Below are 14,797 nucleotides of genomic sequence, written 5' to 3' on the forward strand. Positions count from 1 at the left end.
TATCATAGAACAATCTACTAAAAACACCTTAATACCACTATTAATAGATTTATGATGGTCAGCAGGCGGTTAACAGGAACATTCTCTATATCGATAAATTGAAAGATGGGGCTTAAACCTCCGACATATTGACTTGTATGTCAATGAAAGTAATAGATCCCGTTCCAGTATGTTGTTTCAAAATAGCTTCAAGCTTTCTTGGTAAACCACCTGTGTGACGGCGACACCAAAATGGTTAAACTGGCTATAAAATCAACCGAGAGATAAGGAAATTCTATTTCCACTTATTTCCCCTATGACGTAAATGAACTTCCCAATGGAACATTCATCAGAGCTACCCAATATGCAAGAAGAAAAGGGATGGGGATAATTGCAGGATGTGATGTTAATGCGCAACACATATGCTGGGAGAGTTCTAACATCAACACGAAAGAATTGATACTATTAAAGTGTCTGGTAAGAACTGGACTGCAGATCCTCAAGTTGGGTAATGAAGCCACTTTTTCAAAGTGGTCAGGTGAGAGGTCATCGACATTAACCTGACATTGCGACTGTTGTCGGAAAGTGGAGAGTATCAAACGATATCACGCTATCGGATTGACTTCGTAATGGGCAAGGATCCACCTCCAGTCACTCCATTAAGGAATCTACATAAGACAAATTGGGTGACGTAAAAAACAGAACTGAGGGCCCGAGTTACGATTCCTGGGAAATGCATCAAATCCATTGCTGGAATTGAGAAAACAATTCAGATGATCACACCTAGCATTAGAGAAGCTTTCAAAGAGAGCTGTCCACTCAAGACGCCGAAGAAGGATAAACCACCATTGTGTAATTCGGATTTAGCTAAGCAGCGAACAGCGAGAGTGCGCCTCAACCGGGTTCAAAAGTTTTATTCAGCCACAAAGAGGTTCAGAAAGGTCTAAAGAAAAGCATCAAGTTACATAACGATCAGCATGGAGGCGCTATTGCGAAGAAACCAACTCTTTTGAGGCAATCTCGAGCTGACGCCGATCCTATTAAAAGAACTTAGCCAGGAGCTGGGTTATCTAGGTTTACAGGGCCGAGGTGACGGCAAAAACTGAGAAGGCCATATCCGATAAAGAATACGCCTTCGGTACATTCATGGACATCGAAGGCGCTTTCAATTATCCCGCATTCGCAGCTATTTGTAACGCGGCAAGAAAACATGGAATCAATCCGCTGTTAATTATATACCATTGGCGCGTGGAATGGCGGAGAATCATACGGTCTTGCGTCCATGGAAATTGCGTGGCTCTGATTCCCGTCGTTCATATGGTTTCCGTATTCGTTTTTAAAAAGACATTCTCCGTGGTTATCATCAAAAGAGAAGAATGGCCGATAAATGACCACGAGTCTTTTCGGACTACAATTTAACGGATTAGTCATGGAAGATGGTTCGGGCGCAGGGGTATTCTTATGAAATCCGATTATGTAACTGGTCCGACCTCTCCGCAGAAGAATGGTTGCGACAAAAATGGTGGGATCGTACCATTCAAATCTGTTCCGAAAATCGGGCACCATTATCAAGACTAAACAGATAAGACATGTCATGCTAGTTGGTGTGTGGAGTTGTCATCAGTTTTTGCTGAAACTTGGCTAACTGAACGAAACATTCTTGATGTGAGTGCAGGGCGCTGGTAATGAGGAAGTTGACAGACTTGCTCGGCTAGTTTCTGAATTCGCAATGGTGGGTTCAGGAGCAGAGGGAAATTGCAAGGATTCAATCATCCGAACAGAGAAAATCGAACTTCTGCTAGCAGGCGAAAATCTTTGTGAAGGAACGCAGGGCTGCTGGCTGTTGGTGTCTATATGTTGATCGCGGCCAGATATATGCATATTTCTGTACATCCGATCGGGTTGCCCCGCTGAAAAAATACGCGGGGTTGAACGTGTTGACTGAAATCGTAACGTCCTGACCTCGTCTCTTTAAAATGAATGACTTATCGGTCGTACTTACCGACGGGCCGTCGTAGGGCATTTTTATCATGGTTTTCACCGCGTCGTGTCAGACAAAAGCGTGCGGAGCCCTCTTCATATCTTTGAAGGCAAATAGCGTACCCTGACCCTGTCGTATCGGTGGAGCTGGTCGCAACATGTCAAAATGTCGACGAAGTTCTTGGACGAAGGTAACTTGCTTGATCGGGTCATTGGAACTCTTCAAATGAACTTCTCCTGGTAAACGAAGTAGTTTTCATACGCCAGCTCGGTTGAATTTGCTGACGAATCCTCGCGCTAGGCTGGTTGTATGCCCAGCAGCACCGTTGGTAATATTTGGGTCCCCGAATCATTGTGGTCGCTTCGGGTGGATACTTTCATTGTCGGTGGAATCGCCTGACTAGACCGTTCGCCTAGGGATAGTATGAAATCGGGTACTGGTGTTTCGCCCCTGACAAGCGGTTAAGTGCTTGAAAGAGGTTGGACTCTGATTTGCGACCCTGATCGCGATAATACGCAGTGGGCTTCCAAAGCAGCAAATCCAGACCTCGTTAAAAATGCGCGCAACTATTTCGGCTCCTTGGTCAGCCATGGGAAAAGCCTCTACTTCCTGTAAAAATTGGGCATACCGTGGAACTCGCGTAGTTTTTTCACCGACATGGGTTCCAGGAAGTTCGAGATGATGGCTACCTTCTCTATTGATGGAGTGCCGCTTGCACTCGAGATGATGTAAACAAGGAAAAGCATGATGACGCTGAATTTCTGGAGGAGGGCGTAGACCATCTTGAGGTGTTCAAGGTGTTGTTTTTCATCTTTCGACGCAAGTGGGATATCGTCAATACCCGCATAGACGAAATCAAGATTACTCGCATGTTCCGTCCTTTTTCGGTGCCATTGCATCGGCGCTGTCCAGCTACTACATAGACGACGGTTGTGCGATTCCTAGACTCACAATAGCCTTGAACTATTTCTTACCAGATTGCACAGCAATATTGCAGGATGCTTCTGACAATCGATTTGAAAAGCGTTAAGGAGAACTGGGTTGAAGTTAAATTGAAGCAGGAACGTAATAGAAAACTAGACATTTTGGAAGCTCGATTGATGATGTCAATGAAGTGGGAATTGAAACGAAGTTTGTCGTCGAATATTACACTCTAGTCACGGAAGGAAGTCAGTAGGGGAAGGGGTTAGCCACCAAGAGAGTTGGAAAAGGATGTTGCGGAGGGTTTAGGTGAATAGCACATCCAGTTGCATTTGCACCAACTGACCAAAATATTAAAGTTTGTCTGGAAGGGAGTACAGTGCAGTGGTATAAGGAGTAGAAGGATAGCCAAGATGTGACTGAGGGCTAAGTTGAGTAGAGAGAATTTAGGAAGAAGAATGTGATGGTCAACAGTATCAAAGGCTTTGAAGAAATTAGTATAAATGGCATATACTTTAGTCGTGAATTAAAGCGTTTAGCATCGAAGTTGGTAAAAGCCGGAAGGTTTGAAAACGGAAGCTTTGAAACCCTGCCGTTCCTTGACAATGAAGTGACGTAGTGCGTGATCAGCCAGTTGTTCACGCATCTCTCGAGGGTTTTAGAGCAAGAGGAGACAAGAGAAATGGGACGGCAGTTCACTGCTAAAGAGGGTTCTCCGCTGTTGAGGATAGGGATGATAAAGGCCTTTTCCAAAGATGAAATTAGGAAGCCCCGATGGGCTTGCTAGGTCCAACATTGGTGTCAAGATTACCAACAAGGAACTCAACTAAGGAAGGCGTAAGGAGAGGAATGATCAGAGGTTCGGAGCAATCTACATCGAGAAGAGACGTAGAGGGCATTGTGGAATAAACACAGAAGATAAGTAAGAACAGAGCAGTTAAGTCAGTTTTGCTGATGGAATGGAGCAAAGAGAAGGTTAGACGGAGTTACAGCAATGACGGCCTTGACATTAAACAACTATCTTTTATGCGCTTTTTTAATCAGGGACTAGACAAAGGAGGCTAGAGCTTTGAAATGAGGAAAACCTCATTCTTAGGAGCTCGAAACTTCTTCTGAAGCCCTATTTCAGGCGGATGTTATCATATTAAGGATCCCCGTAGTGAACCAAGTTGGGTAAGAACGCAGATAAGTAGGAGAAAAAGGGACATAACAGATGAGCAAAGGGTATCAATCAAATGGCAAGCCTTTTAGATCGAAAGAAGATTGACCGGATGCCAAGAGATAGCATAACAAAGATTTTCATTTCGATAAGAAATTGATGATGAATTGATGATGGATATTTCACAGTAGATGGGTAGGCACACTAGTATATTTCAGGTGAAAAACGGCTGAAATAAATGCGCCTCCCTATATATACAAACGAACTATTTGAAGCATAATACTGCGATTCTGACTGACAGCTAGAAGCTATCAAGGCACTTAGATCCATTTAGATTGGCTAGAAAACTGGCGCTGGGATGCCTTAGTTAATGGAAGACGTTTGGCGCACACAATTAGGTCTAGATATTCCGAGTTCCGGGCCATTATCGGTTAAAAGGCAATATACAACGGAGGAGCTATATAGATCTACACCGGAAGGGGGAGGAGTTCATGGCCATGGCACTAAGGAATGAAGGAAGGCAGCTGACTGACTACACTGAGCGAACTTGCCAGGAATGGTACAGTCGAGGATGCTTGTGGGAGGATGTGAATCCAAACGCTTGTACGATTGTCTAAGTCTCAAGAAGAAAAGTCTAAGGATGAAAGTGGGAATACGCATGGATCATTACATGCTGAACTACCACCTATAGTTCCTAGGGTTATCTGCTGACAGTTGGTGCAGATTCTGTGGGCAGAGTAATGAAGCCTCCCTATATATTAATCGTTTGGAAGTAGGCAACATCCTAAAATTTGTGGTCGTGATATATAACTATTAAAGGACATACTAGCCCTTTTAGGAAGGGGTGTAACTTTCCCTGATTATTAGAGAGCTTCATTCATGGCGCCTTAGAGGCAAGTCAGCCTCATAAATTAACAGTTAAGTTTCGGTCTTAAGGGGGCAGTTTGGGAAGGACGTCGGCCAATGGGTGAAATCCTCTTTCGCGCCTTTCAGTTTGAACGCCAAGAGCAGTAATATTTTTCTAAAATGTTTGGCACTCCAGTGTTTACATGTCTCCAAACAGCCTTTTGAGGCCTATACTTATTCGTATTCCGAAAGAATTTATATAAATTACGTTAGTTCGCTGCTAAGCATTTTATCATCCCGCAAATCTAGCATATTAAATCCATTATTAAATATGTATATCCCAAGGATAATACGGCAATCAGTAGTCTCAATCAAGAATGGGGCCAGCGGATTTCAACTGCCTACGTTCAATGCTTTGCGTGCTGTATTACAGGATGCCAAGCAACATTTCCTCCTCTGCAAACGCTTTTATTACCTAATCCTAGTGTCGAATAAAAATTGTGTCCTTCACTACCGGATCCTAATTATAATAATCCTGTTACGACTGAGATTGTTTCCTTTCGCTCAATTAAGAAGGGTTAAAAGCCGCCACTCAACGGTCGAACAGTCAGCCAAGTTGAACTAAATAATCACAGTCAAATGCATGAATGAAGTGGATTTGGTTGATTTACGTTCAAGCGAATATGTAGACGCCAAGCAGCTGAAATACGAGTGTGTCCTTGTTTCACTATTCCATCCTTTTCTGATTCAAATATGTGCCGTAAACAGTTCCTTTCTTCGCCCATCCACGTGGCCTAATATATGGATTTTTCTCGATGTTAGATTTTCATTTTGCGAAAAAGAAAATATTAAGATAACACACACACATATGTATACTATTGCGAGGTCGTTAGAAGCTGAATTGTTTTAGGAAGCAATGGCAAGGACATTGAGTCCTGCGATCCATGCTCTAGTTTCATGCCTTCTGCCTGGCGAGTTCCGTTAATCATGATTTCGCAAAATGTTATCAGACATTCACGTTGCTCAAAAGAACAAGAGGAATATAATGGGGGAGTTTAGGAGTTCGTCATGCTACTGCTGTCCATTGTTTCCTGTACACAGTGGCTGCAACGACGAGGAGCCCATAAATATGTATGGGGAAGTCTCACATATGGTGGAATTATTATTTTTCAATGTGGTATCAGATGTGTAGTGGAGCTTTGGGTGACATACAATTAAGTACACACGAATTCACCTATGGAAAATTTACTAGGAATCCTGGTCAGTACGTATCTGGCCATATTAAAGATGCTTATATAAGGGATCAAGGTATGGGGTAGCTACTACTAAGGCTGTTGAACAAGCATACTGGTTGTAGCAGCGTTTACTGGAGGCATGAATTGGCAACTAGCATTTTAAACGGTGTAGATATTTGGTGTGGAGATATAGATATGCATATTTATGTCGAGTTTCGAAAGCTAATTATTATACACTTTATAAGGAGTACATATAGTCAAGGTCACCTCTCATTTACATTGCCAAATTTCTAAGGCCAAAATGGTGTTAAAAATTCGATCCTGAACATGTTTTACCGACGTACTTAGTATTTTATCTTCATATTTATTTGATAATAGTTTGGTAAATGGATGGCTACCTACCTGTATAGTATGATCTAAATTATTGATAATCCTTATGACTCTACCGGCGCTGCGCTTTATTGATCCAGATGTAGTAGACAATGTTCCTAGATCAGCTTCCATAATCGATGGCTTGCGACTCAATTGTTTAGAACCCCATCCCTGATTTCCAGGTGATGTATACCACATACCGTTCTTCTTTCCGTAGCTGGCAGGCTGAAATGACAGTTAGAGACAAGATAGTTATTGGGAGAAGTAGAAAATAGAGAAGCCGAAAGCCTAAAGATACCGAACTTATCCTAAATTTGATAGGTTAGTGCAAAGAGGGTGGTAAAACAACACTGTTAACAGGTACAGTGGCTATAAAATTGGCTGCAAAAGAACTGTGAACTAACAATCTATATTGAACTTTGGATTACCATACCCAATTCCGAACCGGCGATGCCAACACTAAAAACGGGGAATCTTCCTCGCTTTCAAACATTTACAGAAAAGTATCTCTATTCGTTTTGAGTGACGAAAACCGCAAAATTCCCGACGAGCTTACACAATAGAACAACAAAGATGCAGGCCGTATCTACAATCGTGAATAACACAAAGAATAGGAAGGACGTTCTCAATTTATGACTACAATAACTGGGTCGAGTTATTCCTCTAGTTCTAGACTTCGATCCGTTCACTTGCATAAAAACACAATAACTTATCAGTGAGTTGCACTTTGTAACCTTTTACATGTTCAAAGGAGTCCGCTATCATTCACACGAAGACAATGCTGATCCTTTACTTCACAGGATAGTTCGCTCATAATCCGCAAGTTACCGCTCCGTGGTATCAACTCAACCGCGATGGTGGTTACCGTATTCCGAAAGCGCTCAGCGCTTTATTATGACTGACAAATAAAGTTTTCACTTTCACAACTTTTCGCAAAACCGTCTAAATACCTATTAAGAATGTATTTAAGACACGTTAAACGTGTAATCCTAGGTAGGGGTCTGGAAGGTCCACTTACACGGAGGTGGGTGATTACTTCCTACATATTGTACGGTGGCATGTCGAGCAAATCAAACGATTGTGCTGTACACGTTACACATGAGAATTCCTTACGGTTGGTTGTTAGCGAAAGCCAAGCAAACAACGTTAGCCCACTTCTTCCTACTTTCTATCAGCAGACCATAGCCCCCTTGACCGTATCCACCCTCGAGCTCTGTAGTGTTCCAAAAAGCTCGAATTAAGTGGCATTCCGTTGAAAAAAGGACGACGAATTTGTTGCCTCTTAGCACTTGTACACACGACATACGACCGTAACCACCCTCAGTCGACGTACTGTAACCGCAACAATCGCCATGGAACGTCAGTCCGCCCAACAATAGAGGAATATGTCGACCACCCAGCGAAGTCCAAAGGAAATTCACCATTCCTGCTCCTTACAACGTGTACTTGTTCTTAGGAGTACTTTCATTGGGGCTAATGTAAATTAGAGCTGAAGTCACACAAGGGGTTCGTTTGTGTCTAGAGTCTGCGGCAACCCCCGTCGGTATATTCGACTAACACTTGTCGGTCTAATTCAAATCCATTGTACTGGGTATGGCCAGAAACCTTGAGGCATGGTCATTGTAAGAAACACGTAAGAATATGTCTCCTTTGTGGGGGGTAGAGTGCAGTTCGAAAGTAAGCGAATAGTTTCGGCTCCATCGTGAAGGTTCTTGCTAAGGAATTCAATAATGTAAACGTTTTTATCCTGGGACAATTTTTAATAAAGTTTGTTGAAAACATTTTCCTTGCACTTTTCTTTATAACAAGACAGCTATTCGCTGCTTCCGAAGATATGACTAAAAAGGACTGACAAAGTGACAATCAATCCATCTAAGTTGCCTCAACTGGGTTGAGTGCAGAGAGCAGATTTGCATGACTAACGACTATTACAATATCTAAGAGAGTTGGGAGCTGGACTCGTTTGATATCTGAGGAAGTAGTAACAGGAGCAACTATTTATTCATTGAAAAAAAAAACCGCTGTATAATGACAAGAGATTTTGTCCACAGGAATGTGAGGGCACTTGATATAAAGGGAAGGAATTAGGAACAGAGTCAAAATTTGACCCAATGGAGAAAGGAAACGAAAAGAGTCGCTTTAGTCCCACGAATATGTAGAATGTGGTGTAGGGAAATGAAATCTCGGATGCTTTAGCAAAAGAGGGTTAAATTTCCGCCACACCCGGACCGGAACCAGCAATTGGGGCGTCAGTGGCATTGGCTAATGCTGCTATCAAAAATAGGGAACAAGCTTCCCATAAAGCCAGCTGGCAGAACTTCATTGCTGCCAAATACACCAGATTTTTCCTGTCCAAACTAAATAAACTTACTGCGAAGTTTATCCTGTCAAAAAGCAGGAAGACTTGCGGGAGCATTGTGGGCATTCCGACTGACCTTAATTCACGTGAAGGACTCGAGCCAGTATAACGCCTTACCCGTAATTGGCTACCCAAAGTGGTGACCCCGATGTGATTTGAATACGCAACCTTCTGATACACCGTTTCCGAAGAGGGAATTAAACCCCCGGCCCACAAGATCCAGGCTCTCGAGGGTTTCCCGAAGCCTGAAACAGCCCCGAGCTTCGCCGTTTCCTCGGCATGTTCAATTTCTATCACCGCTGCATTCCTAAAGCGGCAAAAATTACGGCTCCAATCAATGGCCTGTTAAAGGAAGTCCTTTTAGGAGTAGTAAGCTCAAGAAGGCTCGTTTAATGTAGACAATGGAGGCAGAGACATTTCATGAAGCAAAACCGCGCTCGCTACAGCCGTCACGACCTCTTTCCTGGTACCAAATGCTCCCTTGACATTGAAGACAGACGCTTCCAACACGGCCATCGGTGTGGCGCTTGAACCGGAGTTTTCTCCGGGCACCTGGAAAATATTAGGTTTTTTTCCAGGAAGTTATCCACCGAGAGGCGATACAGCGCATACGATCGCAAGCTACTCGCCGTTTACGCTGCACACTTTTACCGCCGCCCACTTTTACCATCGCCCTCTCATATACGCAGCACAACAGCGCTCAGGCAAGGCTTCGCCACGCCAAGCTCGCCAGTTTTACTTCATTTTGCAACCCCAAGCCACACTGCGTTACATCAAGGGAGAGGACAGCATCGTTCCTGACGCTCTTTCGTGCACTTGCGCCGTCGCCATGCCGTCAATAATCAGCCCCCAGAAATTTGCTAGAGCACAGGTAGACGATGAGAAAACGCCTCACTTTTCGAGCTTTACGTCCATAGACCTTCAGCCGTTAATCATTGACGGCCACTGCATTATGAGTGACACGTCAACGGGAAGTATCAGGGCATATTTTCGCGCCACACTCCGCAAAATAGCTTTCGACCTTCTCCACAACAAAACACATCCGAGTGTCAAGGCGATGGTACGCCTTATGACACAAAGATTCATCTGGGAGGGGATCAAAAAGGGCGTCACACGATGGTCACAGCAATGCCAACGCCTGTCAACGCCCCAAAGTACATTACCATAATCATTCGGCCCTTGGAAAGTTTATCGGGCCAGACGCCCGGTTCGACCAAGTAAACCTCATTAAACTTCCATTGGTGCAGGGGTATCAATATAATCAATCGATTTTCGAGGAGGCCAACGGATATCCCGAAATCCAACCAACAACTTTGGTTCGCTACGGACTTTTACTTCAGACCAGGGCGAACCATTTGAATCGTCGTTGTTCACTGAGCTGGCCAAACTCCTGGGCGCTATTCGAATACGAACGACTTCTTACCACCCGCAATCGAACGGCATGGTAGAGAGGTTCCAATCCACGCTAAAAGCGGCTCTAATGTGTAATCCAGATGTGCCGTGGCCAGTGCTACTGCCAACGGTTCTCTTCGGGTTCCGAACGGCGTTCAAGGAGGATTTACAAGCACCCCCAACCAAAATGCTCTTCGGTACCACACTCAGAGTACCTGGCGACTTCTTTGCAACGCAAAATCACATCCTCGTCAATCCACAATCGTTCGTAGAAAGTTTGCGACACCTCATTCAGATCATCAGACCGGTCACGCCTTGCGACAGAACAACGTTACATCGCCACCGCACTCCCAACAAAACCGACGCAGCACGGACCAGTGTGAGTTCGACCACCGAAGAGCACGTGCGAAATTCTAGCCATTTTAGGACTGGCAGATTCCATTCAAGACTTGTTAGAAATAAATTATTGTTTTTCTTCGTTTTACGGTAAACGACCGCGTTTCTTTTTTAAGAGAAAAGGACTCGAGTCAGGAGGATAACGGTTCACCCGTAATTGGCTATCCAAAGTGGTGACCCCGACATGATTTGAACACGCAACCTTCTGATACCTCGGCTACACCGTTTCCGAAGAGGGAATCAAACACCCGGCCCACAAGATGCAGGCTGTCGAGAGTTTCCCGAAGCCTAAAACAGCCCCGAGCTTCGCCGTTTCCTCGGCATGTTCAATTTCTATCGCCACTGCATTCCCAAGGCGGCGGAAATAACGGCTCCACTCGATGACCTGTTAAAAGGACTTCCAGCCAAGCTTAAGAAGGCTCGTTTAATGTGGACAATGGGGCAGAGACAGCATTCCATAGAAGCAAAACAGAGCTCGCTATATATGAAGACAGACGCTTCCAACATGGCCATTGGTGCGGCGCTTGAACAGGAGTTTCCTCCGGTCACCTGGAAACCATTAGGTTTCTTTTCCAAGAAGCTATCAGACACCGAGAGGCAATGGGGCGCGTATGACCGCGACCCACTCGCTGTTTACGCTGTCCTTTCAGTCTACACGGACCATCGCCCTCTCATATACCCAGGACGACATATATTCCCGTCACACTCTGCAAAATAGGTTTCAACTTACTCCATAACAAAACACATCCGAGTGTCGAGGTGACGGTACGCCTTATGACACAGAGCTTCATCTGGACGGGATAAAGGATTTGCTCTCGCCCGCTTCATACACACCCATGAACATGGAATTTCTTGTAGGAACCGGAATAACACTTCTTGAGTTGATATCTGAAACTTCAAAACGTTAAAAACCGAGAAAACTTCAAATGTTGGGCTGATTTTGAAAAATTCATCCCATGGACAGCAAAGGATGAGGTCTCCTTCAACCAACTCTCCCTTCTCTCTCTCTGCCCACGTTTATTTGTGGACTTCTTTCCGGGCAAACCAGGTACTTCTAACAACCACTTCATGTGACACTGGTAATTGAATAATACGCAGTCCGTTATCGTTAGTATCCTTATGCTATGCGAGCCAGTGTTTCGCCTGAATACGGGCTCCATTCCTACTTCGCTGCTAAAATCCTTCCGTATGATTTTGATATCTGTTGAGCGTGAGCGTTAATGAGAATTGTATTTCTAAATTTGCCTCGCAAGTGCAGCCGTTCGCTTATGTTTTCAAGCCGATAACAGCAGGTTCCATTTTTTGGTTGACTAAAAAACCTACTCCGAGCACATGGTTTACTGGATGGCCGCTATAATATATGGTGTAGTGGCTCTTCTCCAGGAAACCGGTCCCTGTCCATCGCATCTCTTGCAACGCTGTTACATCAGCCCTATATTGGGACAGGGTATCGGCTAGCTGCTTATCAGCTTCATCTCTGTACGGGGAACCCACGTTCTATACGCAAACCATTATTCCATTTTTGTTGTCGGTTTCGTCATTGTATAGTCAAGCCTGTCCGAGGTTCTTTTCGTGGTCGGTTTTCTGTGTACTGTTATCAGCCCTACCCCCTGGAGCACCAGTTGATACAATTTGTCCCATTTTTAGGCGGAGGATACTCGCCTTCATCCTTCTTCGTCTGGACATTTTCGTCGAGGAGGAGCTCCCAGTGTCCGAATAGTTGGGTTGGTTAGAACACAAGGCTACCGTACAGAAGGTGGCGGTTCAACTCTCACAGGTGGCAGTGGGATTTGTATCATAGTTTGACGTCAGATACCAGTCGACTCAGATGTGAATGAGTACTTTAGTCAAATCAGTGCAATACTGACCATATTGCCTCCTGCAATGTACTGCAGTGTACCGTTACGGCCTTGAATGAAGTACTCTAACCCACTTCACACTTGTCTTGATCCAATTGGATTGTTACGCCAACGATTATTATCATTATTATTGGTGTTAGATCAGCAGGCTTTTACAAATTTTATGCTCTATCGTAGGTACCAATCCACATTTAGTCCTGAGATCAGTACTATCCTTCGACCACTAACAACAAATATAGTTAAGAAGGGTCGATTATATGTTGAAGGTACCAAGTTTAACGTTGTGATTGACTACGGATCACTCTTTAGCTAGATGGGCATTGCAGGGATTTAAGTTTCACATAAACCGTAGAAAAGGCTGCCACCATCTGCTACTGCTGAGCCACCTGGCTTGGATTATCATGTAGCAGCTCAGTACCGACTTTGTCAACATCCAGCTGTTTCATTTCATGCACCAGTTGGCTTCGCGCACGGTCACCTAACGTTAGCTCTGTCAGTAAGCGGTTAATTTTAGCCGTCCCACTTAGCGGCAGGCGTCTTATGAGTTCCTCCTTTAATTGCCAAAAAGAGCAGTCCTCGAGGACGTCGGAGATAGAATCAATTGCCCTCCCGTTCAGCCCGACCAATGTGTAATTAAAACATACGGCCTCCGCTATGACGCCGGCCAAAGTGAATTTGGCCTCGAGTTGGAGGAACCATGCTGCCGGGCTCCTATGCCGAAACGCCGGTGTGGGAAGGGGAGAGCGGTTAGTTACCGAGGGTAGCCTTTCGCAGAAACACACAACCCAAGAGAGAAAACGCGCAAGTGGAATGAGCGGAGTTGGAGCAACAAAGAAATGAGCGGAGGAGAAGAAAACGGTCCTGCACCGTCTCTTGCGGCGTTCTCTCTTTCTTCATGCTGACAGAAAGAGGTAGTGCCGACTTTTGCAGGCTGCCGTTATTTTTTACCTTAACAAAAGACTTTACAGAAACATAATAACTTAAAGTATTCAATAATATAAATTCATTATCTGCTGGGACAACGGTTGCAAGGTTGTAATGTTGATGGTTATATTGGTTTTGTTTGGAATCTGTTGGAAGAATGGTGCTTACACCTCCGCTATACGCTACCCTACAAACCAATAGTCTGACAACTATCAAATTTGTACACGTGTCTTTTGAAGGTTAGGGTTAACTAAAAATCATATGGATTTAATACTAGTAACGCCATCTGTGTTAGCCTATGAACTCCAGCCCACCTGCTATTATAGTGGCTATCCAGAAAACCATGTGCTCGGAGTAGGTTTTTAGTCAGCCAGAAATGAGACCTGCTGTTATTAGCTTTGAGAACATAGGTGAAACACTGGGCACTCTACTATTGCAAGGCAAATTTAGAAATATTAACGTTCATGCTCCTATAGAGGAGAGTGCAGAGAACCCTCGAAGCCTGTCCCAGGTATGATATCAAAATCAAATTTTGAGATTTTAACAGCCAAGTAGGGACGGAACATGTATCGATGCGGTACGTTAGCGTCCATAGCTTCCAATGTAAGCGCATCAACGATAACGAACTGCGTATTATTAATTTAGAAATGGTAGCCGGAAGTACCAGTTTTGCGCGGCAAGCAGTCCACAAACAAACGTAGGCCTCTCCAGATGGGACCACTTTCAACCAAATTAGCCACGTGCTGATCGAACACCGCTAATTCTCAGCCAGGCTCGAATAACAACACCGCCCATATCCCTTTGACAACCAGGTGAGAGGGAACACTGAAGCCCTCCGTAACACCTAAGGTTCGTTAAGATGAAGCATCGACAGCATCTTCCCAACCACATGAGGAACGCTACCATTGATACGGGCACTATACTTGGCTCCAATGCAACGACAAATATAAACTATCAACGGAACGCTGCATACGGGGTAATGCTGCACCCTTAAAAAACGCTGGCACGCGTAGAGACCTGTCATGAACTTCATCGAGTGGAGAAGCGACTTCACAGACGGAAAAAGGAAACGTGAGAGAACCAACAAATCAGTGAACTCGAAAAGTACAGGGAGCAACCACACCTGACGCGGAAGTTTTACCAACAAATCGACAGGACGAAGCCATCTACACCATGATGTTCATCCGGTCAAGACAAAGAGAGAAATCTGAAGTAACAACATCAAATCGCACTGGTTAAATAAGAACAATAAATGTAGGAGACTACAACTTTACGACCGTTGATAATTTCTCCTATAGAGGGTCGACGATTATTGGCAGCCAACAGAGTCTATTTCAGCTTACAAAAACTGTTCCGAGCTAAACGTCTCCCACA

General features: G+C 44.3%; 1 protein-coding gene across 5 annotated transcripts in view; it reads right to left on the minus strand.

Moving 5' to 3' along the window:
* LOC119650294 (echinoderm microtubule-associated protein-like CG42247) overlaps window positions 1-14,797 on the minus strand; it is an 82,928-nt gene that overhangs the window by 24,085 nt on the left and 44,046 nt on the right. For 4 of the 5 annotated variants that reach the window (XM_038052926.1, XM_038052930.1, XM_038052929.1 and 1 more), the window contains exon 2: window positions 6,524-6,718. In XM_038052926.1, the coding sequence (XP_037908854.1) occupies window positions 6,524-6,718 (195 nt within the window). Of the gene's footprint in view, window positions 1-6,523; window positions 6,719-6,926; window positions 7,419-14,797 lie in introns of those variants that run through there. The other variant, XM_038052927.1, reaches the window with a different exon arrangement.

This window comes from Hermetia illucens, chromosome 2 (genome assembly GCF_905115235.1).
Source record: "Hermetia illucens chromosome 2, iHerIll2.2.curated.20191125, whole genome shotgun sequence".
NCBI lineage: Eukaryota > Metazoa > Arthropoda > Insecta > Diptera > Stratiomyidae > Hermetia > Hermetia illucens.